Source organism: Astyanax mexicanus, chromosome 1 (assembly GCF_023375975.1).
Source record: "Astyanax mexicanus isolate ESR-SI-001 chromosome 1, AstMex3_surface, whole genome shotgun sequence".
NCBI classification, from domain to species: domain Eukaryota; kingdom Metazoa; phylum Chordata; class Actinopteri; order Characiformes; family Acestrorhamphidae; genus Astyanax; species Astyanax mexicanus.
Genome location: NC_064408.1, coordinates 31,668,833 through 31,683,393, shown reverse-complemented (window position 1 = coordinate 31,683,393; position 14,561 = coordinate 31,668,833). Strand labels below are relative to the sequence as shown.

At 37.2% G+C, this 14,561-nt stretch overlaps 1 protein-coding gene across 1 annotated transcript in view; it reads left to right on the top strand.

Annotated features, from left to right (window-relative positions):
* wdr44 (WD repeat domain 44) overlaps positions 1-14,561 on the top strand; it is a 30,838-nt gene that overhangs the window by 7,423 nt on the left and 8,854 nt on the right. Inside the window, exons 6-14 of the mRNA XM_015602203.3 lie at positions 625-758; positions 904-996; positions 1,143-1,279; positions 7,514-7,597; positions 8,259-8,517; positions 8,982-9,120; positions 11,245-11,309; positions 12,231-12,347; positions 13,159-13,281. Coding sequence (XP_015457689.1) covers positions 625-758; positions 904-996; positions 1,143-1,279; positions 7,514-7,597; positions 8,259-8,517; positions 8,982-9,120; positions 11,245-11,309; positions 12,231-12,347; positions 13,159-13,281 — 1,151 coding nt within the window. The remainder of the gene's footprint in view (positions 1-624; positions 759-903; positions 997-1,142; positions 1,280-7,513; positions 7,598-8,258; positions 8,518-8,981; positions 9,121-11,244; positions 11,310-12,230; positions 12,348-13,158; positions 13,282-14,561) is intronic.

Genomic DNA, 14,561 nt, shown 5'->3' with positions numbered 1-14,561 from the left:
AAAGAACAGCATTAACTGGTTCAGTAACTCTCTATTGCTTATACCAATACTGTGTGTAATTCCCAGGATCAGCACTGATACTGATACAGATACAGTGTCAGGATTTGTGCAACACTAATAGAAAAAATATGTTTATACCTTTTTTTTGACAATTGTAGTCTTTCCTGACACTTTTTAAAATTATTTTTGTGTGATTGGTAGTGTTAATGAGGAAGTCTTTGGTGTGGTGTTCAGACTGTTACACAATAGAGCAGCTTTACTAACAACAAAATAAGCACAATAATGTGGTCTTGCAGTAGTGGGAGCTTGTGAAACCCGAGCTTCTCTGTATATCTACTGATATATCTGACTGAAACATTACAAGGAATGTGATTCTGAGTTCTAAAGTAGTTACACAATAACAGTATTGTAGTACTTTTGGATTGATTTTATTGGTCCATATGTCAACAAATGTTGTAGATGATGGAAAAGTACATGTTACAAGGATTTAAAATAACAGCAGCAACGCTAGTGTGCAATCTCCAAAATTGTCCAGTATGGTTTTGGAGTAACACAAAACAAAAGCTACTCACCTGTATTTACTAATGACCTGTTAACGACACTATATCTCCTGTGATTGGCTAGTCTCTTCAGATCCTGTGGAGGAGCCATGTGGATTGGTTAGTCCAAACTCCACTGTCAGGTGCCTCACTAAGGAGCTGCAGCACTCTTTGGACCTTGCCAGCGCCACCAGTGGGGAGAAAGTAGTAACTGCACAGGTAGGAGACTCTAAAACTATGAAAAGGAATTTGACCATGACTTTTACTGAATTCTATATAATAATAACAATAATAATAATAAAAATATAATGAAAATATAAGTATGGAACATTTGTTCATGAAAAGTATGTGTGTGTATGTGCAGGAAAATGATGAGCAAGTATCCAGTCCTAGTGGTAGTGAAACTCCTGGACCCCAGAGACCACGCTCTAACTCAGGCAGAGAACTCACTGATGAGGTATTGTAGTATTAATGTGTGTGTGTATGTGTATGTGTGTGTGTATGTGTATGTGTGTGTGTGTGTGTGTGTGTGTGTGTGTAAATGTATGCATGTCTGCATTCACACACATGTATCATGTCCTCTCTTTGTTTGTGTCCATTCAGGAGATCTTGGCGAGTGTGATGATTAAGAATCTGGACACGGGTGAGGAAATCCCACTGATCCAGGCAGAGGAGAAACTTCCAACTGGAATTAACCCGCTAACACTGCACATCATGAGAAGGACCAAGGAGTACATCACGTAAGAGTTACCACTAATTAGTTACAGGCTACTGATCCACAGCGTCACTTATATACTGGGAATACATCATAAAGGCATTACCACCCACTGTAGACAGCACAGTGTTGGGTAATAATTGTGACTGACAGTATCTGGCTAAGATTGTCCATGTAAACAGACAAACAACCCTGGAGTCAGACAGTGGTCACATAGACATTCAATTCAAGAAGCCCTGCGCTCACATCCCACCGCTCAAGGCAGATGTCATGGAATATGATGCTAATTCCTGTTTCATGACTTTTGGTATATCGGTGTATGACATAAAATGTACCATTACCCGTACAGATTTACTGACAATTCACAATAGTGTTTTATAGCATTGTATACTGCAGCCAAAAACAAGTAGACTCAAACTAACAGCAACACATTAGTCACAGTATGACAATATATACTGACCTACGATGAAAGGATACATTACACAAATCTAAATACATACATACTATAAAAAATTATTTAATTCCATACCTAGCCATTACTTATACTGTTCTAAAGACACCGCACAATTTGTGGAGAGAACTCCTTCTGAGATCCAGCAATTTTGTGCAGGCTAGAATGGGTTTTAATGTGGCATATTTTGTCCCTGCAGAGAAATAACGTTTTACACAGCTATCCAGGCTCAAAGTAGCTCCACACCTCAATGGTTGGATCTGGAGAGACCTGACATTTAAAATGATGCATTTATAACTTTAAAAGTTCACAAGAAGCTTATTACTACAACCCAAAGTCAGTTTCACACTGGAGTTCTCCTTTAATACAACTTTGTTACCCATATTGCACCACATTAATCCTCAAAGTTAGTCACAGCCAGTAAAAAGAATAAAGGGTTTGCAGTCTTAGTGTTTGTGTACATAGTGAGCACTTTGTACTATTGACTCTGAATTGATTAAACACACTTGAGACACGTAAACAAGGAAATGAAAACCAGTCCTCTGTTGACCTCTCATTCTTACTCTGCTTGTATGTGACCTGAAATGCCACGTTCATTCTGCATCACTCACTCCAGCAGGGCTTCCAGGTCTGTCCTCAGGGACACATTTTTGTTCTGCTCCAGTTTTTAACAGGACTAAACCAGGTAATCGGCATTCACCAGCTTTTCAGATTACCTGGATGAGGGATGTTCTGTTGCTGGAATAGAGAATCCTGTTGGAGTGCAAAGCATGCATGAACGAGACAAAAGCTCAGTTTTATGGTGCTTTATGGATAATGAAGTACACTCCTTGTTTTTTATTGTTAGAGACCAACCAGGTTTATTTAGAGAAAAACAATATTGTGCATAAATAATTAACAATAACAGAAAAACAATTAAGCTCTGTGTTAATCAGTAAATCCTCAGTTAGCTATGAATGGTTCTTCTTCCATAATAGAACACTGATAATAATTTTAGCTCTCTATATTATATTTTTCTTAAAGGTCTACTTATTACATGTACAGTTGTGGTCAAAAGTTTACATACACTTGTAAAAAAACATAATGTTATGGCTGTCTTGAGTTTTCAATAAGTTCTACAACTCTTATTTTTCTGTGATAGAGTGATCGGAACACATACATGTTTGTCACAAAAAACAGTCATAAAATTTGGTTCTTTCATAAATTTATTATGGGTCTGCTGAAAATGTCACCAAATCTGCTGGGTCAAAAATATACATACAGCAACAAAATTTGTCAATTTTGGTGATGTAGCGAGTTGTGTCAATCAAATTAGCTTCATGTCATGGCCTCTTCACTTCTTGTAAGTGATTCTGATTGACTACAGCTGTTGACTTCTCATGAGCCCATTTAAATAGGGCTCATTTGACCCAGTGATTAGACTCAGCTACAAAAGCTACAATGGGAAAGTCAAAGGAACTCAGTGTGGATCTGAAAAAGCGAATTATTGACTTGAACAAGTCAGGGAAGTCACTTGGAGCCATTTCAAAGCAGCTACAGGTCCCAAGAGCAACTGTGCAGACAATTATACGCAAGTATAAAGTGCATGGAACAGTTGTGTCACTGCCACGATCAGGAAGAAAACGCAAGGTATCACATGCTGCCGAGAGGAGATTGGTCAGGATGGTCAAGAGTCAACCAAGAATCACCAAGAAGCAGGTCTGCAAGGATTTGGAAGCTGATGGAACACAGGTGTCAGTCTCCACAGTCAAGCGTGTTTTACATCGCCATGGACTGAGAGGCTGCCGTGCAAGAAAGAAGCCCTTGCTCCAGAAAAGGCACCTTAAGACTCGGCTGAAGTTTGCTGCTGATCACATGGACAAAGATAAAACCTTCTGGAGGAAAGTTCTCTGGTCAGACGAAACAAAAATTGAGCTGTTTGGCCACAACACCCAGCAATATGTTTGGAGGAGAAAAGGTGAGGCCTTTAATCCCAGGAACACCATGCCTACTGTCAAGCATGGTGGTGGTAGTATTATGCTCTGGGGATGTTTTGCTGCCAGTGGAACTGGTTCTTTGCAGAAAGTAAATGGGATAATGAAGAAGGAGGATTACCTCCAAATTCTGCAGGAAAACTTAAAACCATCAGCCCGAAGGTTGGGTCTTGGGCGCAGTTGGGTGTTCCAACAAGACAATGACCCAAAACACACATCAAAAGTGGTAAAGGAATGGCTAAACCAGGCTAGAATTAAGGTTTTAGAATGGCCTTCCCAAAGTCCTGACTTAAACCCCATTGAGAACATGTGGACAGTGCTAAAGAAACGGGTTCATGCAAGAAAACCATCACATTTAGCTGAACTGCACCAATTCTGTCAAGAAGAGTGGTCAAACATTCGACCTGAAGCTTGCCAGGAGCTTGTGGATGGCTACCAAAAGCGCCTAGTTGCCGTGAAAATGGCCAAGGGACATGTAACCAAATACTAATGTTGCTGTATGTATATTTTTGACCCAGCAGATTTGGTGACATTTTCAGCAGACCCATAATAAATTTATGAAAGAACCAAATATTATGACTGTTTTTTGTGACAAACATGTATGTGTTCCGATCACTCTATCACAGAAAAATAAGAGTTGTAGAACTTATTGAAAACTCAAGACAGCCATAACATTATGTTTTTTTACAAGTGTATGTAAACTTTTGACCACAACTGTATGTGGCTTTATGATCCCAAACCTTTTTTGTTTTTTTTTACTTTTACATGATCATTTTTCAACCTTAAAAAAGTGTTTTTATGCTAATAAAAATGTTGCTATTCCATAATACATTTAAAGTTCCATCCAGCTCCTTTTTCCGAAAAAGCTTTGCCTTGTAAACACAGCCCTAATGTCCTCAGAGAGAAATTTTCATAGTATTGTGATTTTAAAGATATTACACACTAGGCTTGGGGCGATATGGCTCCAAAAAATATCACAATATTCCATGGTATTTTCACGATACCGATACTTTTGGCGATATAATAAAATACTGAATTAGAAAAATGATTTGAAATTTTATTATTGCATGCAATATGATATGGCTAACTGAGATATTAAAAAATTATATTTTATCAGATTAGAAACAGAAGTCAATAATCCAGAGTGTCATGATGCTAATAATAAAGCTCTCCAAATATCCAGGATTAAAGTAAAATAAATGATACTGGACAGATATAATATTATATATCTCTAGTAGATATATAATGGGTAATTAAAACAGTGTGAATTTTTCTTTTGCTAAAAACGGCAAAAAAGTAGTACCCTGATGTGATAATTAGGGGTGGGTGATATGGCACGATATTTCAGGGTATAATATCGTTCACCATATTCATTTTTTTTGCCGATATTGTCACGTATGATACGATATGGCACACCCCTATTACACACATGGTAATTAGTTTTAAATGTGCTGTAATTTTCATCCCTGCATTAAACTGTGTAGTGATACATGGCACACAAAGGCAGTAGATAACATTTTATTGACACTTAAGCTACGCTGGCTCTGTATCCAGTAACTGTAAGCTACTTTTTTGTATCCTGTTGCTATAGGTCATCAATAAATGTGTAATCTATATTTAATCATTTCTACAGTAATAATAGCATTTGCTTATGGAGCTCCTCATTTTTTGAGTTCTGTTTAAGTTTATCTGATTGCTGGTTTAAAGAGTTCACGCTCTTTGAGGCACAGGACCGATTTCCACCCTTGTTCAATAGCGTAGGGTGTAGTATTGGCCAAAGCCTCGAGCATCAATGACCAATTCTTATGGTGATGTAATATTGTCCTACTGTTTAGAAAGTAATATGCAGTTTTGGGCGCGGCCTCATATTGAGAAGGGTGCGGGATGTGTTCTGCTGGAGCTCTTTTGATAACATTCTTTTGTAAGGTTCTCCTGTGTCGTGCTGTAGCTCTGGTGGTGGGCCTCAGGGCTTTCCAGAGTGAAATGTATTAGTAATCCCATTCTCCACACTCCAATCTGTCCTCATTTTACAGCAGAACCAAACACAGACACACAGCTGCTTCCCTCCGGCGGGGGGAAAAAGCGCCGCTAATCTTCCCTCTCTCTCGCCATCACAGCTCGTTTTAAACTCCACTTTGACGGTAGTGCTTATTTTAAACCACAGAGATTTAACTAAATGTTTCTTCCAAAAGTGGCTAACAATGACTGAAGGATAGTGGCTAGCAGCTAGCATGACGTTAGGCTCTGATTGGGAGTTTCTCTGAAGGAGAATTTAGGATTAATAGTTAAATCTAAATATGTTCTAAAACATGTTATAAAAAGAATAGGCTTTCCTTTGCACTGAGCTAGAGTGTAGGTTTCACTTCGTCAACCAGTATGTGCAGCCCTAATGAAGACCTGGATGTACCGTGACTAGATGTATATAAAATACGTAAAATGGGTTGACTAGAGATGTGCTAAGGGGTTTCTCATTTAATGCTCAGGGTCCTGTTGTATCCTGTTTATTGTTGATGTATAACTTAAGGCTGTGCTCTGCTGTATCACCGTGTATGTGTGTAACAAGCATTGGTAAATGTGCATAAGGTGCGAGCGGTGCATCTGCATCGCCAAGATAGGAACGAACGTCTAATTATTGGCTGTTGTCAGGGTTAAAAGCAATCAATGGTGCACTTGTGTTTTTCATCACTAAGACAAGATAGCAATACACCTGAAATTTACCTAAACACACCTCACTTCCAGACCACTACGCTCATCTGTGTAGATGTATATTTGTAAGCGTGTTTGCTACTTTAATGGTGCAGGGGCAAGGCGTAAAAATAGACTGTTCTTGATGTGCAAGAAGCAATGTCAGTATCTGTAATCAGTCCACAATAAATAACTAGATTCACCATTTTGTGGCCATTTAGCTCTTCTTTTTTTCCAATCTCCTTTGTGGTTCTGGAGGAATTGCTGCTAATTTGTTGTGAAGTAATCATATGTGTGTCATTTTACAGAAACATGCTACCAGCTTATACCAGCAAAACAGCATAACATTAGCTAACATTAGCACCACAACTACTTTAGCTTAGCCACATCTGCTTTTGCTCAGAATTTTCCAACCCTGTTTTTTTTTGGGTTTGCCTTTGGGTTTGCCCTGCATATTTTAGTGTTTCCTGCTTAAAAAAACAATATCAACTCAGTCAAGTTTTTTTAACGACCACATTAACATTAACCACATTAGCCACATTAGCCTTTAGCTTACTGTGTACTCCAGCTCACTTGCTATGCAGCTGTCTCCTCTCACACTGCAATGGCGTCCTCTATTTGGCTTTAAGGCAAATGCAATACCATAGCATGGACCACAGCAGGTATCTGGAGGTGGTACACATTAGTTGGACAGTTGTGTTAAAGCAGGGGAACACTGTAATGTGCATAGCAGTGCCCATGACCACTTTTGGGACATGCTTCTATAGGTAAGGCTAATTTAAAAAAAAGTTACATGCACAAAGGGTGAGCCCAGACCTGAGATATTTTTTGTTGCAGCTAAAGACAAAAGAACAAACAACCAGGCCTATTTTCAAGTAATTTAAAGGTTTTGGTCATTTAAAGAAGCAACTGGACACCCAATTTGCCTGTAATCAGCTGAATCTAGGGAGAAGATTGCATACATCATTTTTTTTGTTAAACTTTTCATCTGAAAACAGGTCAGTGGGGTTGGAAAGCAAGCAGGGTCACTTGGCTAATTCTATCATCAGGCTATCAGGAATATAAGTGACATTCTTTAATTGACTCATACAGTAAGGTTTTCCAGAGTTGCTCTGCTTAGCAAGTCACACTATTTCCTCTTTCTCCACAGTAACGATGCTGCTCAGTCAGACGATGATGACAAGAGTCAGGCTCCTCTGGCTGACACAGACGGAGGGAAGCTCAAACAGAAAACGTAAGAAATTGTGGTATAAATTACTAGGGTTTTTTTTTTCCCACTTCATTATTTTGTGCGGAGGGAGACATGTGACATTACTGCAGTTATATTAATTTCAAAGTACTCCATTCTTACATAATACATCTTGTTGTCTGTACTTCCACTTCTGTTATATTACACGTTTTCTTCTTTAGGTTTTCATTCTAATTTACAACACAGTAAATGAACCACAAGTGTTTCTAATTAACTGCCTTTACATTCTTTTAAAGAAATATTTTTATATCTTTTTAAATTGCTTTGATGTAGGTGGAACAGACATTTGCTTTTATGCTTTATCATTGTCAGTAAAACACAAGCAGATAAACTGTTAATTGATATCTGAAAATTTACTATCACTGATTTTTTTTTCTTCAGTTTTTCCCAAGTACAAACAACCCTGAATTGTAAAGTAGCTGACAGCAGCATTTCTAAACAGATAGAGCTCAAACTTAAACTTTAAGGAAAGCACAATTTAGTAATCATACAATCCTAATCAGCCATATGTAGAACACGTGTTCCATGAAAGAACTTAGAATATAATTAGGCAATTAACTTGAACTTCATAGAATTGAGTCTTATTTAATTGCAGTAGGTAAGTTTGATCTAAATGTCTCCTCCCTGTCGATCATCTGTACCTCAGCACTCAGCTGAAGAAGTTTCTGGGGAAGTCTGTGAAGCGAGGGAAGCACCTGCTGGAGGAGTACGGGGAGCGTGCTGTGAATAAGGTGAAGAGTGTGAGGGATGAGGTGTTTCACACGGATCAGGACGAGCCTTCCTCCAGCGATGATGAGGGGATGCCTTACACACGACCTGTGAAGTTTAAAGCAGCTCACAGCTTCAAGGGCCCGTTCGACTTCGACCAGATCAGAGTAGTGCAGGACCTCAGCGGAGAGCACATGGTGAGGAAAGCTGTGTGTGCGCGAGCATGTGTGTGTGCTTTTCTTTATTAATTTGCTCTATTATATTTTTGCCCTACTCAGTTTTTATCAGCGATCTGTGTGAACCCTTTAGATTCCAAGAGTTTTTGATCAGTGTATGTTTTCTGATTACAGCCAAATCCAGGATTAAAAAAAAACCCCTTCAGTAGCAGTTCTAGTCTACTATTTCCTATTCTAAAATAAAGAAACTAACTTTTAGGTTAGGAACAAACCTTTTATAGCCCAATTTTAAGTGTTCAGTTGACTTATATTATGATATATATATATATATATATTATTTATATCATTTATATGTTTAAAAAACAGCAGCTTGCTAGCTGTGTTTAACCTTGTAACAGAATGTGTCTGATTAACAGTATGTGTTATAAGAGGGACATGATTTTGTTTATTTACTTGTTTGTTTGTTTATTTAATGTGTCTCTCAGGGCGCGGTGTGGACCATGAAGTTCTCTCATTGCGGGCGGCTGCTGGCTACAGCCGGTCAAGATAACGTGGTTCGCATTTGGGTCCTAAAGAATGCCTATGACTACTTTAACAACATGAGGATCAAATATAACACAGAGGGCAAGTACACACACACACGCGCGCGCGCGCACACACAGTGATTTCACACTCTATTCACACTGTGTAAATGTGTGAGAGAGAAAATCTATACACCAGTAGTCAGGCTTCAGGCACTGAGTTAATGATTTAATCAATGACGGAACAGCAGAGTGGCTTTCAGGAAATCTTTCAGCTGCAGTTATCCTTTTTATTATTATTGTTCCAAATTTAACCGTGTGCTGTTATCAGCAAGAATGATCTACAGCAAGCAAGGTCAAATCTTTGGGCTAACCTTATTGAAAGTACATTTTTCATAGTCTTAAGCACTGCTTGATTAAAGGTGATTGTTCAAATACATAGATGTTTAATACAACTGTTAATAGAATACTATTAGTTATTTAACTGATAATTTATCTTTACAAATTAGTGATTATGTATATGTTATAGCTTATTGGGCAGTGTATTGTTAAGATCCCAGCAATACAAAACAAACATTTTATGGAACACCTGTTAATTGATTTTTTCTTCACAAATTAAAGAGACGATCACCATCCCACCTCATCCTTAATGACCCAGCTGATTCACAAATTATTGGATGTAACACCACCATTCCAATGACCACAGTTCTCTAAGACAGCGTTTCTCAACCTTTTTTCTATCACGGCACCCTTTAAATATATGCGAGATGTCAAGTCACCCCAGTTTACGGACGGGGGGGGGGGGGGGGGGTGGTGCTGGCGCAGTACTTCAGGTGAGAACGAGGGGTGTTGCTGGCGGAATATGAAATAAAATAGCGCGTGCATCGCGTGGGGGGACAAAAACTTTACAGTGTGTCCCAATTTAGGGGCTGCATCCTTCAGAGGCTGTATTCGAAGACAGATTGCGTCACAGCTGCGCAGTAATACACCGCCTCTGTGGGTCGCATCCTTCAGAGTATGCTGCCTGTGAATTGGGACACACCCCGACACGAGCTGACTCTGGGAAGGAAATATGCACGTGAGGCGCAATATTTTGACGGCACCCCCGATGAAGCCAGACGGCACCCCAGGGTGCCGCGGCACCCTGGTTGAGAAACACTGCTCTAAGAGCCAATAGCTTCATGTTAATGTGCTCCAGAGAGTCCTGTTCTATTGACAGTACACCTTTATAGAGACAAGACAAGCAATAGGTGCAACTTAAATAGGTTCAAAAACTTAAATTATTTGTTAGAAGAGGTGTCCACAACAACGTTTGAAAATATAGAATATCATGACGCAGAAGTTATAATTCAATATATTGCAATACTGTAAACAAGGTGAAATATTACTCTATTACTATTACATATTATTGTTTGTTTTCCCCAATAAAAAAAAAAAAAACACCATCTTAAACTCAAAACAAGAATCCCGGTAATACAACTTTCCAACAGCTGCCAGAGCCCTGAGAGAGCACAATTGGACTTGCTCTCTCAGGGTGGGTAGATGGTGCTCTCTGTCCCTCATCACTTCAAAGGGTGATGTCGATCAGTACAAGGCGTCTCCTTAAAAAGAGGCGGGGTCTGACTTCACATGTATCTGAGGAGGCATGTACTAGTTTTCACCCTCCTGGTGTTGGTGCATTACTAGTGATGGGGGAGTCTTAAAGAGTGGGTTGGATAATTGGCCGTGTAAATTGCGGAGAAAATTAGATGAAAAATTAAAAATAATAAATAAACTCAAAACAAATAAAATAAAGTTTACTTTTTATACAATCAGAACAGTGGCATCTGAAGACCAGAGCACTGCTATCCAGCTGCATTTAAAACCAACAAAATGAATTCCTGTCTGTCACCAAGCTCTGCATGTAAACTACTGATTAAAAATAAATTTTTGAGAATTGATAGTTTTTCCAAACATAATACTGCATATTTTGATTTGTCAGTGTTTTCAGACACAACTTATAGCTATATGTGCTCATTACAGCCAAAAACAAAGCAGTAATGATTGATGGTTGAATAAACAAGGCATTTATGAATGTTGGCAGAAGTTATGTAAATAGTTTGGATGATGTCTACACAAAACATCTTTTGTACTTATTAATGCATCGTTTAGCTTAGTGCACACTTTTTATACTGTGTCAGAGGGACAGAGAAACAGAGAGTCTAACTGTTGGTGTTGTTTTCTTCAGGTCGTGTGTCTCCCTCTCCGTCTCAGGAGAGTCTGTGTTCCTCTAAGTCTGATACTGAAGGAGGGGTAAGCTGTCTCACTGGTTTATCTCAGAAACATGTAGCATCATGCAGCCATTCCTGACATACAGGTTTCACATCAGTGAGTCTGTACAGATCTTGTGTTAAAAACTGCTGTAAATATCTTTTAGTTTAGTAAAAATCATTAAGTAGCTATAATACACTGAATACACTATATTTTGCACAATTTAAATCCACCACACATCTATATTTTTTTAAAGAATGTGTTATTATGAACGAGTCTTGCTTTTGGAAGTAAAAATGAGGCTTTTACCCAATAAAGAACAAATAATAATATTTCTGCTATAAATATGTAAGTGTGTATCATGTAATTGTTTAGTCTTAAAAAGGCTAATAGTAATCAACCTAGTGACTCTTTAAAACCATCACACTCTCAACAACATGCAATTATGACTTGAGGAACTATTTCTACATTAAATAATAGAAACAATATCCAAAGCAAATTTATTTATGGGGGAGTTTCACTTTTTAATACAGCCAGAGAGTTTTTCATTCTGTTGTTACTGAATGTTTTTATCATTTCCATTTTCAGTACGGTTAAATCACCACCTTCAGATTTTGATGTATTTATACACTCTTAATGTGAAATGTGCTTTACTTGAGTGCACCTCTATTAAGAGAGACGTGTGTGTGGGAGAGAAATAAGGGAGTTGTCATTTATCAGTAGGAAGGTTGTAGCTTTATTGATTGATCAGCTGCTACACCCTCTAGTGGTTCCTGCTCAAACTTCACTCTGTAACTTGTTAAAACGTCCACTACAGTCTTCAGATTTTCCCTGTATTCATTTATCGTGCTCTTAGATTAATCTGTGATGTTCTATAATTTATCTGTTGTGCTGTTGTGTCATTTTTAACCATTTAATGATGTTATGCTTGAAAACTCTTAAACTTTTGTGCTTCTCTCTCAGCTGGGAGCGACAGTGGAGGATCCTGACACTGAGGACAAAAACGTTCCTTTCCGGCAGGTTCCTTTCTGCAAGTACAAAAGTCACACAGCTGACCTTCTTGATCTTTCCTGGTCGAAGGTGAGAATATTTCTTTGATTTTAACACAAAATTAGTCAAATTTGTTTAGACTAAAGATTATAGTTAATTTATAATTATTTACATAAATATTTATTTATCTAATACATTAATACTTAATTCTATACAACGTCTCAAGAAATCCAACCTCAAATTTGAAAAATACCATTTCAGAATCAGAATCTTTATTTGCCAAGAACCAAAAGTACAAGGATTTGTTTTTGGTGCAGGTATCAACATCCAAATAGAATAAAATATACAAACAAAACACAAAATTACCAAGTGTAAGTAAAAAATTCAAGTATGCAAAATATAAAAAAAAAATATGATAAGATAAAGTGCACTATATGCTGAATACAGTTATTCTGTAAAAGACTGTAGATTATACAGTAGTTTCTATAAAGTATATGATATAGTGTAGTATAATATAAAATGGTATATATATAATATAAAAAGTGCAGTGCAGCCAATACAAATAGTTGGAAAGTTTAAAATTTAAAGTAAAAGCACACAGATGTAAGAAGGGTCCTTATTTAAGAGAGTTATGGCTTGGGGAAGGAAGCTATGAAGGTGGCGATTGGAGACTTTAGAGCCAATTGGATTTAAAGGTTTAATAAGTTTTTTTTTTTTTTTCGAATAAAAAGGGAATTGACTCTGATTTCGGATTTTATTCTGATCTATTATATTTCAGTAGAACATTTAATTTAATTAGATTTTAATTTCATATTGATGTCTTAGGATGCAGTTTTATACTCTATAAACCTATGACCTCTATTAATGTTAATCACAATGATGTCATGTGTTGTCTTTACAGAACTACTTTTTGTTGTCATCCTCCATGGATAAGACGGTGCGGTTGTGGCACATATCCAGGAGAGAGTGCCTGTGCTGTTTCCAGCATGTAGACTTTGTCACAGCAATTGCCTTTCATCCCAGGGTGAGTGTAGTTTAATATGTTCTTATCTCTTTGAAGAGATTAATTATCAGTAATTATGTTAATAGGGTAATAATGCACTTTATGTGATGAAGTACCAGATGTGACTCAAATGAAACTATGGAGAGAAGAAAGAAGTCTTCATTGATTAATTTTTATACACAGATCAGACCCCATTGCCTCCATGGAGGAGTAAAAAATATAAACTTTAATGTTTTTGTTTTGGAAGTAATTTGGTAGCATTTTCTTTCCATTGAAGCATAAATTTAAGATCAAAGTACCGTAAAAGTATGTAAAAATTAAATTAAATGTGATTAGGTCTGCTCAAATATTTAACTTGAATCACAGTTAGTACTATGGTTAAAAAGTGTTAATGTACAGCTCTGGAAGAAATTAAGACCACTTCAGTTTCTGAATCAGTTTCTCTGATTTTGCTATTTATAGGTAAATGTCTGAGAAAAATAATCATTTTGTTTTATTCTATAAAGTACAGACAACATTTCTCTCAAATTCCAAATAAAATAGATATTGTAAAATACAAATAAAATAGATATTATAAATAAATATTGTCATTTAGAGCATTTATTTGCAGAAAATGAGAAATGGCTGAAATAACAAAAAAGATGCAGAGCTTTCAGACTTCAAATAATGCAAATAAAACAAGTTCAGAAATGGAAAAACCCTGGTTTTTAATCCCAGATTTCATGCATCTTGGCATGTTCTCCTCCACCAGTCTTACACACTGCTTTTGGATAATGTTATGCCACTCCTGTTGCAAACATTCAAGCAGTTCAGCTTGGTTTGATGGTTTGTGATCATCCATCTTCCTCTTGATTATATTCCAGAGGTTTTCAATTTGATAAAATCAAAGAAACTCATCATTTCAAGTGGTCTCTTCTTTTTTTTTTTTGCTAGAGCTGTATATTAAATGCATATATGTATGTATGTGTGTGTGTTTGTGTTTTAAAAAGTTATTTTCTAACTCTCAAGCACACTTCAACATATACCAACTAAAAAGCTGTATTCTTGCCTGTACACTTTCACATTATTAAACTACTACAAACTACTAAAGTAAAAAAAACACCAGATTTAGTGCTGAGTGCCCAGGAAACATTAATGTACATAATCTACAGCTGAATAGTCAACACTAAGGAATCCTAATTCCTGCCCAACATGAAGGAAAGGCTGCTTTTGCATGTTTTGTTGTTTTGTTATACAAATAATATACATTTCTCTCTATGAATGTTTACAAAATTGGTGTTGTCATCCCTCAATTAAACTGT